Genomic DNA, 13,655 nt, shown 5'->3' on the forward strand with positions numbered 1-13,655 from the left:
AAAACAAAACACAAACAAGAAAAGGAGCTGGGGGTCTAGCTCTATGGTGCCTCACCTGCCTGGCAAGCATAAGGTCCTGAGTTCAATTCCCAATAAAAACAACAACAGCGACAAGAAAAGCAAAATCAAGAAAAGAACAACAACAACAAAAATCCACTTTAGGGCATGTCTCTGCCCTGGCAGAGCCCAGATCCACGTGGATAATCCCAGCAAGCCTGCACCCTTAGTTCCACTGAAGTACAGGCTGGTTTTCTGGCTGTGAGGCTGGAACCCAGTTTATTCAACCTGCAACACTCCCTGTGCCTCCTGCCGGCTTGAACTTGGCTTCTTGACCTTCTGCCAACTTGCATTTGATTCTGCCTCACCTTGAGACTGAGAGTTTCTAGATGGAGTTCCCACATTGCTCTGAGTTCTGAGATCAGTTGGCCTCTTTCCAAGATGGCAAAGAGCCTCTTGCCCTCTCCCAGAGGACATTTGAGCCCAAATAACTCAGCTACTTTAGTCTGCTGTGTTCACTGCTCCATTCCACTAGTGCATTTCTCCATGCAGATCTCTGGGGTCACCAGTAGTCACTGTGTGCCTACGGGCTTAAGCCATCCCTCCCACACAGCAAGTCAGGGCTCAGGGAGAAAGCACTGGCCACCTCCTTGTTCTCTATTGAAGTCTCTCTTCACTCTCCTCATGGGCTTCGATTCTTGCTTCAGATCCTGGATGGGTCCTAGGGCCCCACTGCGTTCTTTCTTCTCTTCCTCATGCTGCTGTATTTGTGTCTGGACACCAAATCTTGGAGGGGCTGTTTCTCTACCATTTACCACTCTGTCATCTTCCTGGAGGCACTTTGTTTTCTTCCTTTTTTTGTTGTTTTTTTCTTTTTTTTTTTTATTGTACCCGGGATTGAACTCGGAACCCTGTGCTTACGAGGCAGATGTGACGCCACCGAGCTAAATCCCCAGACGATTTTTGTTTTCTACACTCTTTCTTTGGAAATTGCTTTGTCCTCGCTGCTCAGGATTAAAAATAATCCCAAACAGGGGCTGGGAGCTTAGCTCAGTGGTTCTGCCACCTGCCTCTTGAGCGAGAGGTCCCCCGATCCATCACAGGTCCAAAAAACAGCAGATTTACAGGATTTTTGGAACACTCATGTTATTTTTTATATCTAGATGTCCCCCCAAAGCCTCATGCACTCATACACAGGGCCTTGGGGAGTGACTGGAGTGACTTGGATGACTATGTGATACTGGGTTTCAGAGCTGGTGTAATGAAGCATAGCAGAAAGACGTAGGTGGCCCAGAAGGGTGTATATTCACATCCCTCCTCCTCCCTTGATGGCTCTTCTTCCGGCCAGCCTGGACATGAACTGTTTCTGCTCTGCCATGCTGCCCTGCCTTGGAGCCAGCCAACTACAAACTGAAACCCCCACAAAAGGTGAGCCAAAACAAAGTTCTCCTCCTTCAAACTGTGGGTGTCAGGTGCTGTGTTTCAGTGACGGGAAAGTAACTAAGATGTACACTATCTGAGAAACAGATCACGAGCAGTTTCACAGGACCATCAAAGCGAATCTTTATTGTAGCAGGGCTTGTGTTGGAGCCTGAGTCAGTATGCAGAGGGAATCCTGATAACCCAACCCGAGCAGTGGCCGGGAAAGGAGCACTGCTTACACAGCAGCTCCAGGCTGGGTTGGGGCTGAAAGCGGGAAGCACGCTTGAAATTTTATATGCAAATAAGGGGCCCAGATCCCAGTCATAGCCACTGCAGGTGCTCTTTGCTCTTCACAAGGTAACAGCATCATCTGAAGTGAGGACGTGGGCGAGGGAGACACACTGCCCGCCTGGCTGCACTCATGTTGGTGTGGGGAGCAGCAGAGGGAGAGCCAGGGAGGATGCCACTGATCAGCCTGGCACTGAAGCAACTGTCCTGGTCCACTGGGGTACGATGGGAAGCACAGCGGGGGGTTAGACTGCCGCTAGCCACGCCAGCCTCCCAGCCAAGCTCCTCGACCCTCTGCATTTACTGCCAGAGGGGCCACCACAGCCAAGCTGTTCAAGAGCTGGGCAGGGCAAGCTGCGGGGCGGCTGGGCTCAGTCCATGGTCCAGGGGAGTTGGAGGCCCGAGTTGCCCATCTTGGCCTGGTAGACGGCATTGAATGTCTCGTTCTGCTCTGGAGAGAAGTGCTTCTTCCAGTCCCCCATGACACCTGGGGAGAGACGGGGTAGGGGCGGCTCAGGGGACAACATGGCCGACCCCAACCCCAGGTGCCTGGGAGAGATGGTGAGTCAGCCCCACTGTCCCTGTCAGAGAGAGGCAGTGCAGTGGGTGGGGACAGAGATGAGCAAGGCCTCCGCCAGCCCAGGAGTCCCAGCTACAGCTGGGGAGGCCAGAAGGAGCCAGTCCCAGAGCGAGCTCAGCCCTCGGGCTCAGCCCTAAGGTACCCTAGATTGCAGTCTGGATGTGGGCCACGGTTGTGCAGCAGCCCTGGAAACCATGGTGCATTTGCCTGTGGAGGAACGGAGGAGCTGAGGGCCCAGGATGCTGCACACAGGAGGCTTCAAGGGGCTTGGACGACAAAGCCCGGTCCATCAAGACAGACCAAGCCTGGTCCCACCAGGGACCCACAGGGAAAGAGGCATTGCCGGGATGTTTTCAGGAGCTGTGGTGACAGGGCCGTAGGTATTAAGCTAGGAGCCGCAGTGTCCAAACCCCAAGCCAACACAGGACAGGTAAATCTCCCACCCAGCTCCCACAGGTCCCACGGACCCCTCGAAGTACACGGGGCGTGTGTGGATAGCGCGTCTCCCGAGAGGCCAGCAGCCCTGTGAACCCAGCATGAGGCTTCATTTTGTTCAGAACTTTTCTAGAAGCAGCTCACCCTTTGCCATGCGGGTTGGCACCTGCCACTGAGGATGCAGCCATGTGTTGTACACTTCCTTTTTTCTTTTTTTGGTGATACTGGGGATCAAACTCAGGACCTTGTGCTTGCAAGGCAGGCACAGCACCACTGAGCTAAATCCCCAGCATATCCTCTTCTCTCTCTCTCTCTCTCTCTCTCTCTCTCTCTCTCTCTCTCTCTCTCTCTCTCGGAGTGCTATAGTTCTCAAACTAGAATATCCTCTTCTCTCTCTCTCTCTCTCTCTCTCTCTCTCTCGGGTCTTGCTATGTACTCCAAGCTGGCTTGAACTTGTGGCAATTCTTCCCCAGCCTCCCAAGTGTTCAGATGACAGGCATATGCCAATGCACTGTGGCATGCTATCTTTGCACAAGTGACTTCCTCTATTCCTCCTCTATGGGCCATTCAGGCCATTATGCTGAATCTCAGACCACGTGGGCAGAGATTTACAGTCGACAGGGTGATTTCAGAGCCTGGACCCTGGGGACTTGACAGGCAGCTTCCTGGGAAAGCAGAGGAAGAGAGTGGGCCAGGGCCCTCGGAGTCACTGGGGGCAGAGGCAGAGCTATGGTCTGGGGCAGAGGGGATCCTGCCCAGGGCAGCCACCACCAAGGGGAAGCCCAAGGCTGGGTCAGCTGTGCATGGCTTGGGGCATCTCCTCTTCAGTTTACCCCAGGCTCGAGAGGTGTTGCCCCAGGCAGAATCCGTGGGAACTTGGGGTGCTCAGAGGCAGGGGCACCCAGGGTAGTGGGTCCAGGCGCAGCCCTGGTGCATGGGGAGGTGTGGGTGGCGCCTGGTACCTTTCCGCATGAAGAGACCCCGGCTGGGGTCCATCACCGTCGTGGGCACCTGGCTGTAGTTGACCCCGCTGCTCTGGCTCATGAAGGAGAAGGTGCATTGCTCCAGGATGGAGTCTTCCTTTTCAGGGCCTAGTGGGCGCCCAAGGAAGTCACCAAGCTTCTGCAGTGTGGCCCGGGGCTCCTGCACCAGGGGGGAGAGGGCAGAGCTTCAGGAGATGGAGCATGCTAAGTGGACAAGGCTGTCCAACCTTGCGTGGCTTCTTATCACAAGAAATAGGAAAAACACAAATGTCAGTCAGTCATGGTAGCACATGCCTATAACCCCAGTACTCTAGGAGGCTGAGTCAGAAGGATTACAAATTCAAGGCCAAATAAGGCAATTTATTGGTTTAGCAAGGCCTTATCAATATAAAAACTTTGAAAATGGGTTGGAGGTTCAGCTAAGTGTGGAGCCCCTCGGTTTAGTCACCAGTACAGGGGGGAAAGAACAAACAAATATCCAATAATGAAAAGGATTTATTTAAAGTATATAAACCAGGTGTGGTGGCACATGCCTAGAATCCCAGCACTCGGGAGGCTGAGGCAGGAGGATCGCTGTGAGTGCGAGACCAGCCTGGGCTACATAGTGAGGTCCAAAGAAGTCTGAACTACATAGTGAGACCCTGTCTCAAAAAAAATATATATATTGGTATCAGAAAATATTACTGAGCCACTAAAATTTTGTGGGAAAAACAGTGCCATGAGATATGAAGTGAAAAGAGCAGGCTGTAAAGCGGTGCATTACGAGCTCCGCTGTACAAAAGCAAAGAAGACAAAGGCCAGAAAGGTGGACAGGAGGAAGGGTGGACTCAGGGACTGGTGGACACACAGGTAGACATGGGGATGGGTGGACACACAGACGTGTGGGCACAGGTACGGGTGGACACAGGGACAGGGATAGGTGGGCAGAGAGGATGGAGGGACAGAGGCCGGTGAACGATAGCAGATGAGCGGGTGATGGGTGGGTAGAGGTGAACTAGGGCCAGGGCTGTCACCTTCCCCAGACCTGATCAGCTGAGGGGCGTGGCCAGGGCCGGTTGGCCCCAGAGCGGCAGAACACATCTCATGGAGCTGCTGTCAATGCTACTCTTGTCCTCCAACCTCTGGTCACCAGTTAGACCCCAGGCGAAGTCTCTGGACCTCGCCTCCCAGCTGTGGGAAGGAGGCCCCAGGCTACCCAGCTCCTCAGTCATTCTGTCTGGGCAAGCGTCTGTCTGTCCTTCATGCCACACGTTTTCCGAGTTTCCACTTCATGCCATGCACTACTCCAGGTGCTGGGGATGCACCAGTGGCCAAGAGAGATCCTGATGTCAAGGCCCAGAGCAAAAAGCCTGATGAGGACAGGAGCAGCTTCCAGGTGTCCACTGTACCACACATACGAACCGGGGCCAGCACCGTCTCTAATTCCAAAGGACTGAAAGCAGTGTAAGAATTCTGGGGAAAAAATCTGACAGCCAGGCAGGGTGGCTCATGCCTGTAATCCCAGCAACTGAGAGGCTGAGGCAGGAGGATCACCATGGATTCTAGGCCAGCTTGGGGTACATGGTGAGTTCAAGGACACAGCGAGACTCTGTCTCGAAAAACCACCCCCCAAAAACTTCTGAGGCACAAAACCTATGGAATTAATAATTTTGTGTTAAAGAAAGTATGTATTTGTCATTCAAAGATCTCATATTTTATAGAATTCAGTCATAGATCCTAATCCCCTTCCTAAATTCAAAAGCTTTGGAAACTGAGTTTTAAATTTTTCTGGAAAAACTTGCACTTGACTGCAGTGGAGCTGTCTGTAGCCACCCTGACCACTGTCCTGCTATAGATACAGGCATATACGGGTGCAGATCAAGACCTAAAACCCAGTGCACCTAAACACACATGGAGGAGGCTTTTGGCATTTGAGAGTCCAGTCTTTTGGGAGTCATTCTGCTTTATTTTTCATTTGAGACAGTGTCTCCATGTTGTCCAGGCTGAATATGAACTCCCGGACTCAAGTAATCCTGCTGGAGTACCTGGGTTTATAGACAGCCACCATTGTGCCTGGATCCTTTTCTTAATATGTTTTCAATCACTTCCAAAAGCAGCACATTGGCACACACCTGTAATCCCAGCTACTCAGGAGGCTGAAGGAGGATTGCTTGAATACAGGAGTTTGAGCCCAGACTGGGCAACTCTATGAGACACTATCTCAAACTGAAGAATAGGGCCAGGGATTTAGCTCAGTGGCACCGCATTTGCCTCACAAGTGCAAAGTCCTGAGTTCGATCCCCGGTACCAGAAAATATATATATGTTAAAAAAATAAACTGCACTAGGGATGCAGCTCAGTGGTAGTCTTAGAGTGCACAAGGTCCTAGGTTCCAGCTTCAGACCTAGGCCTGAGGGCATACACCTGTAATCTCTGCTAATTTGGAGGCTGCGGGAGGATTGTAAGTTCAAGGCCAGCCTGGGAAACTTAATGAGACACTGCCTCAGAAAAAAAGAATCCTTTCCACTTGTTCCGAGCGGAAACCTTGCCGGGTGCTCACACATGGCGCTGGAGTTGTGCCAGGAACTCTCAGTCCCTTGGCATCAAACATGCTGTTCTCTGGCCCAGCAACAGGAAGCCCCGTGCATTTGTTGGTTGAGTGTAGGAGCTTGAGGGAGGAGAGCAGACAGACTGAATCTATTAAGAAATAAAGATGCTTCTTGGGGCTCATCGGGAGGATCAAGGGCTTTAACGGCTAGCAGAGGGCTCCCACCTGGTACAGCTCCTCGTACGTGACAAACAGCATGTTCAGGTCCTGCTGCAGGCCCAGCCACCCCTTCACGTGCTCGAACCAGGAGCCAAAGAAGCCTGGGAGGAGAGATGGGGGAGAAGGTGCTGGCCAGGCTCTGAGGAGGCTGCTGGGTGCGGTTTACATGGAAACTGACCAGGAAGCCTCTTGTTTATGGGGTGGGGGGCAACCAGATCATGGGGTGCTAGGCCTGGTGGATTCTGCATTCGTGGCTGGAAGTGGTCACTGGGGTGTGAACTGGAAGGTTGTATTCTTGTCCCACTCCTTCCCCTCTCTGTAACCTGGCTGCCATCAGGTGAGCAGCTGTCTTCCACTGGACCCTTCAGCCTTGGAGCTGACCGTGGACGGAATCACCCCAAACATGAGCCCAGTAAACCTCTTTTCCTCGAAGTTGTGGATGTCAAGTATTTTGTCCCAGTGACAGGACAGCTGATCAATATACTGCCTCACTGGCCAGCGGCAAGGAGATGGGGGCCCCTGGGGTCACTGAGGTCCCCAAGACCCACCTGTGCCCTTGAGAAACTCATCCACAAAGTCCTCGAAGGAGCTGGGGTCGGGCAGGAAGTTGACCAATTTGTGGAAGTGGTAGAAGGAGACGAGCACATCCTTGGGGTTCCGTGCCATATACACCACCTGGAAGGGAGACCTGGGACCTCTGACCCCAGCTCTAGGGAGAGCCCTGCCCTGGCTGCTGGGCGGACAGAGGCCTGGGCCACACTGTGGGGGACTGGGTGCAGGTGTGGATGGGACATGGGCACCCCCAGCACCCTGATGAGAGCAGGTAGGACTCCCACCCAAGTCATCCCCAGTGACTCAGGAGGGCTGGCCGCACCCTGTCACCCTCTCAGCCAGCAGCAGCCTGCCAGGGCTCCCTCCTCCCCTTGCTCCCCAGAGCCATCCACAGGCCAAGGTGGATGGCAGCAGGCCCACCCGGTCCATGCATGGACCGACTGCCCGCCCCACCTCCAAGTGCCAGCCTGAGCCTAGAGACAAAGGCAGAGGCTCCAGCATGCCAGCTGCTGCCCACACGTTCCTGCCCACCCATGCCCCACGCCTGTGTCCTCCAGCACCACAGGGCCACCCCTTACCCGGGCCTTGGAGTGCTGGAGCACAGGCCCGAGGGCCTCAGCGGGCAGGTGGGAGGTGAGCAGGCGAGGTTGGCCAGGGTTCAGGCTGCTGCACAGTTTTCCAAAGAAGATCTGCTCCAGCCAGGGCATGCGCTCCCAGTTGGGGACGTGGTGGATGGACCCGAGGTGGCCCTCGCAGAAGACGAGACTCAGCACCTGCTGCATCCATGTGGTCCCTGGGGTGGGGAGAGGAGGCACAGGGCTCCTTGAGCCCCACGGAGGGTGCTGTTTCCGGCACCACCTGCCCACTGGTCTGCACCGCTCTTCACCAACAGTTGCTGGGGTTTTGTTTGTTTTTTGGAATTGGGCATTGAACTCACAACCTTGCACTTGTGAGGCAGGCGTGGTGCCACTGAGCTAAATCCCTGGCCTTCTCTTTTCTTTTTTGTCATTGTTGTTTTAATTTTGTATCAAGAGTTGAGCCCAAGGCTTTGCATGTGTGAGACAAGTGCTCTAGCTCAGAATCTCACCACCAGGCCTTTTTATGTTTTGAGCCAGCATCTAAGTTGCCCAGGCTGGGCTGGGACCTGTGATCCTCTTGCCTCAGCCTGCCAAGTACGATAGGGGTGTGCCACCACACCTCGCTTCAGCACATTTCTTTATGGAGTTAGATAATTTGATATGACATTGCAGAAACACAGGCACACAACCAGTCAGGGAAACGTGGACCGGGGAAAAAACTGGGGGTGCAGTCATTGAGGGTGAAGCCCTGGAGCCCTGCAGCAGGCACAGCTCAGGGCAAAGAAGCCCAGCTCAGAGCATGGGACAGAGACGGCCCCTCAGGAACCACAGGTGGCCAAAGGTGACATCAGGTAGAACTCACAGCACACACACAGATAAGCTCTGAGACAAGGAGGGGCGTGTGGAAGTCATGGAAGGAAAAATAGGCAAATTCTTGCACAACGTGAGTGTGGACTGTCTCTGAGTCTCACCTGGCCCGCTCGTGTAGAGAAGCATAGGCCGCAGCGGGAGACGCGCTCAGCACTGCAGTTGGATCTGTGCCGCCCCTACAGGGGCTCCTGTGTTGCAGGTTGGTCCCTAGCTTGCTGCTGAGGGAAGGGGACGCTTTTGGAGGCGGGACTGCCGGATATGGTGGCACACACTGTGATCCTTACTACCGGGGAAGCTAAGGCAGGAGGATCACAAGTTCCAGACCAGCCTGGACAACACAGCGAGGCTGTCTCAAAATAAAATAGAAAAAGCGCTGAGGAAAAAAAAAAGCACTGAGGATAAAGCTCAGTGGTAGAGCTCCCTGGGTTCAATCCCTAATACTGCAAGAGTAAATAAAAAGAAGCAGCTACTCCCTCAGGTTGTGCGTGGGTGCCCTCAGGAGGAGCTGGCGGGGGGAGCCCAGAAGGTGCCCATTATAAAAGCCTGCACTTTTATTTTTGCTTTTATCGTTTCCTCTCTTTGGCCAGTGCGCTCTACAGAACCAGTTTTTCCTTTACCCCTTCACCCTTCAACAGGACCTGGACAACAGGACCTGGACAACAGGACCCGTCTCTCCTTTGTGTTTCTCACCTCCTGGCTGAGGTGAGCAGGTTTGCCCTTGTGTGTGTCCTGAAAAGCAGCCTCCAGACTGAGGGCCCAAATGGACCCTCCTCTTTGCTTTGCCAGGCGATTGGGTATTTGTTGGAGTACGGGAAAGTGATGGACATTGGCCCCCTGTGTAGAAGCTGCTCCCCAGCCCAAAGGACCATGGCTGGGGAGGAGCCCTCAGGACCTTAAAACTGGGTGAGGCTGGAGGCAAGTGTTACCACAAACCAGAAAGCGTCCTGGCAGCCGCGCCTTGCAGCAACCCCACCACGCGGGAGGCGTCCGGTGGTCATGGCCTCTCCACAGCCACTGTGGCGTAGGTCCCAGTCCTCGGGACCCCTTGCCACAGCCCCCCAGGCTCCGTGTGTTCTGAGCCGTCCACGCGTCTCCAGAGCAGCCCGCCGGTTCCCTTCCTCCTCGAACAGCTGAGTGTGGCCTCCACCCTAACCAAGCCCCACGTGCGCCTGTGGCCACGACTGTTGCATTTTGAGGTGCAGAAGCAAAATTAGCATAAATTTCTTTTCCTCCTTCACAATTTCATGGATAAAAGACTCATTCTGCTGCACGTGGCAGCACTCACTTGCGGTCTGAGTTACTCAGAAGACGAGGCAGGAGGACTGCAGGTTTGAGTCTAGTCTAGGCAGCTTGGAGTGAACCTGCCTCAGAATAATAAAGAGTTGGGCATGCAGCTCATGGGGAGAGCCTGTGTGTGTGAGCCCTGGGGTCCATCCCCACCTCCGCAAAGCAAAACAAAACAGACTCTCTGTAACCTTGAATCTTAGCAACCTCGGAACACAATTTTGTTATTTAGAACTTGCACCTGTACACCGAAAGGAAGAACTTGGTGGCTTCTCCCTGTCCCACGCTGGCTGGCAGCATCTCAATCTAGGGCCTTGCTGGTAGGTGAAATGAAGGTTTCCTGTCACAAGCAGGTGACAGCGCGTGGCCTGTGGCTAACAGCAGGCGCTGGTGCAGCGGAGATGCTCTGGACAAGGTTCGCGCCTGGCTGGGACAGCCTGAGATTAATAGCATGCGACTGACAACTTATGAGTTATTTCTGGAGTCTTTCTCTTAGTTTTTGGACTGTGGTGACTGTGGGTAACCAAAATCACAGACAAAGGAGGCTGTGTGTGGTACGATTGCACTGTGCAAAAGGAAAGGAGATTTATGCACGTGGGCCTCATAAGGAATGGTAGGACCAGGTGCAAAATAAGGAGTTGCTCAGAGGAAGGACGGGACAAGAGAAAAAAGTAAAAGGAAAAAATGGAAGCAAAGCTTTTGTACGTAGGGAGGGGGAGGGTTTGAGGGGTGGGGATGGGAAAAGGAGAGGGATGCACCACGTCCAGGTGCAGATTCTCTACGATGCGTGTACCTGTACCGATGAGTGCTTTGCTATATAAAAAAAAAAGAAGGAATGGGGAGGCGCGCAAGCACGGGGAGGCTGAGACTCACAGGCCCTCTCACAGGGAGAGGGGGGTGCTGCCTGCTAGGCATCCGCGTCCCGTGTGAACGGCGGGACCCAGGCGGTGGAGTCAGGACACGGCTCTGCCGCTGCTGACGAGGCACGGCCGCAGGAATGGAACTTCCCAGCAGCTCTAAGAGCAACGCCTGCTTTGGCCTCTGTCCCCACAGGGCTGTGGGTGGCTGGGGGAGGCCTGGAGGCTGCACACGCCTTCCTGGGCCCACGGAGGCAGCCGGCATGACAAGCGGCTTGAGACAACATGGCTGGCTGGGCTGTGTCTTCCAGGCCAGGGGACCTGGAGCCCCCATTCCTTGCTTCTTCCTGGGGTCTCCCTGCCTGTGGCTTCTTTCCTTTTCCGCCCTCTGCTCCCACTTTCATGGCTCTGGGACCCTGGGCTTCCTGCATCTCTCCTATGAGCACCCTGGATGACCCTGGGTCCCCAGTGGTTCCAGATCCTTTGGTGGTCACCCTGCCAAGTCCTGTGCCACGTGAGGACACATCCCAGGGTCTTGGGCTGTGACTACCTCCAGGCCATCACTCAACCGGCCGCAGGAGAGAAACGGTGCCCCTAAGTAGTCCCCCCTTCCTGGGGTCAACTCTGGAGAGGTCCAAGGTCATGAACACAGGTGGATGAGGGCTGTGGCCTGGGGCCCCTCCCTAGGGAAGCATCAAGCATGGGGCTGGTGACACTGGTGACGCAGCCCGTCTTTCTCCTTGGAGCTGGCTTTGAATAAATCCTTTCTCCTTTTTACTGAGAAAGCGGTTTCCTTTGCCTCAGTCAGGGTAGCAGCTGCGGACGGCCACTTTGGCCACTCGGCCACGGCCAGGACTGTGCCTCTCCCCAAAGGCTGCTGATGCAGCAGGTTTTCTCTTGCCAGGACCAGGCCAGGCCTTGTGTGTGGCAGAGGCAGGGGGCACTGAGGGCCAGGGCTGCCACAGGGGGCTACGTGGCTGGGGAGGTGAGTGGGGTGGGCACTGGGTGCTCCAGCCCATGGGGAAGCAGGCGGGCCTGTCCATTACACAATCCCAGAACAGCACCGTTCACAGAACCCCATATGTGGAACATCTCAGGAGATCTGGACAGCACACAAGGGCTGAGGTCCCAGGAGGAGCCCACTATAGAAGCCTGCACTTTCATTTCTGCTTTTATCCTTTCCAGTCTTTGTTCTGCCCAAATTCACTCCATAGAACTAGTTTTCCCTTAATCCTTCACTGTGCACTTTTTAAATAAATTTTTGGCTCCGTTTTTGGCTTGGCTTGTCCAGTCCTTTGCTCCAGGCAAGAAGGACCTGGAATGCTTACAACTGGTGAACAGTTTCTAAAGGAGCAACTGAAGGCCGGGAATTTAGCTCAGTGGTTCCAACAGCTGTCTCACAAGCACAAGGTCCCAAGTTCAATCCCCGGCACCAGACAAACAAACAAATGAAGAAACAAAAACAAAACAGGGACAGCCAGACAACAATCCTGGTTCACCGGCCTTGGGCACCTTCCCTCCCTCTTCCCTTTCTTTCTCTTTCTTTTCTTTTTTTCCTTCTGGTATGTGTCACCATAGCTGCTCTGTCTCTGACTCTGTCTCTCTCTGTGTTTTGTTTTTTCTCAGTCCTGGGGTTTAGCCCAGGGCTTTCACTGAACTACATGCCAGTGTTTACTTATTCTTTTGAGACAGCATCTTGCTGAGCTGCCCAGGCTGGACTTGAACTTGCAATCTTCTTGCATCGGCCTCCTGTGTAGCTGGAATGCCTAGCTTGTGCTACTGTGCCCAGCATGGCCTGCTCTCTACGGCACTCCATCCCAGAGCTGGCCCGTCTCCAGGGCCGCTGTAGGTGCAGCCTCCCGCTCCCCTGGCCTGCCCCGGGCGCCTGTCCTTTCATCCCGCAGGCGGAGGGACTGTCCACCAGTGCCTGTGCTCAGACTATCTGCAGGGAGTCCCTGAGCTCACATCAACACCAGCCCCCAGGCCCTTGGTGCCCTTCTGCAAACAGAGACAGTCCGCAGCCACAGAGATGCAGGCAGCGCAGGTGCCCGTAGAGAGGACCTCGGGCAAAGGTGGCCTTGGGGCAGGGCTGCCAGGTTGGAGATGCGCAGCAGATGCGGGGGGCCAGGCCGGCTGGGCAGGAGGGCAGCTGTGGGGGTGCCGGCGCTCACCTGACTTGGGGAATGTCACAAGAAGGACATCCGTGTCCTGGAACTGGAAGCTGCACGCTGCTCGCAGGGACTCTTGGGTGTGTATGAACCCTGGGAAGCGGATGCCTTTGAAGACCTCAACAGAGTCAATGCCATTGTCAAACAGGGGAGGCTGCATCATCTTTCCAGCCGGGCTAGAAGTCAGGAGTTTCTGTCACTGAAGCTGACACGGGTCACCCAGATGGCTGCTGGCCCTGTCCTGGGCCCCAGTGCCCACAGAGCCCATCTCAGGGGGCCTGGTCAGCCTTGCCTTGGGGTATGGTGCTAGGTGGTGGCCCTGTGTCCTCCCGTGGCCCTCAGGCACAGCTCTGGGCAGTCACCCTGCTGCGTACCCTTGGGCAGGGCCTGCAGCGCCTATGTCATCCCAAAACCCGAGGCATGGTGCTGCCAGGATGGCAGCCGTGGTAACTGAGGCCCCTTGTGCTGCCCAGACCCCAAGGAGGCCCACACTCACCCTGGCCTGCGGTGTCTGCACAGACAGCTCTGCGGGGAGATGTGCTCTCACCTTTGGGAAGTTCCCAGGAGACTCCCCCTCACCCCACAGACTGGGCAGGGCAAGGGCGCAGGGGCGGAGCACTGGATCAGGCTCTGGTCCAGGTGCAGGTGTGGGCAGCCAGGCCCAGTGATGATTTCACCGAGCCACACCGGGTGCTACCTACTGGCTGAAAGGGGTTGGCAGAGCTGCCTGGGATGGGGAGCCGTTGACTGCGGGGCTGCCCGCCCCTGGCTCTCGGGGACGGAGAAGACACTGCTCCCTGCCGCCCTAGAGCCACGGTGGTGTTGTACAACTCCAGCAACAGCTGTGGGCGCAGGAGCCCCTCTCTCTTACCCGGCCCCGCATGTGAGCCGCCCC

General features: G+C 55.1%; 1 protein-coding gene across 1 annotated transcript; it reads right to left on the reverse strand.

The window, feature by feature from the left end:
* Positions 1–2,024: 2,024 nt before the first annotated feature.
* Positions 2,025–13,338, reverse strand: LOC104864552 (sulfotransferase 2B1-like). Its single transcript, XM_010627564.3, has 7 exons — positions 13,257–13,338; positions 12,764–12,936; positions 7,582–7,796; positions 7,000–7,126; positions 6,458–6,552; positions 3,685–3,865; positions 2,025–2,194 (listed from the first exon to the last, which is right to left on the reverse strand). Exons 2-7 carry the CDS (start codon positions 12,921–12,923, stop codon positions 2,079–2,081), a joined length of 894 nt encoding a protein of 297 aa, XP_010625866.1. The 5' UTR covers positions 12,924–12,936; positions 13,257–13,338; the 3' UTR covers positions 2,025–2,078.
* Between the last annotated feature and the right edge of the window lie 317 nt (positions 13,339–13,655).

Source organism: Fukomys damarensis, unplaced genomic scaffold (assembly GCF_012274545.1).
Source record: "Fukomys damarensis isolate Sample0158 unplaced genomic scaffold, DMR_v1.0_HiC HiC_scaffold_32, whole genome shotgun sequence".
Classification (NCBI taxonomy): Eukaryota; Metazoa; Chordata; class Mammalia; order Rodentia; family Bathyergidae; genus Fukomys; species Fukomys damarensis.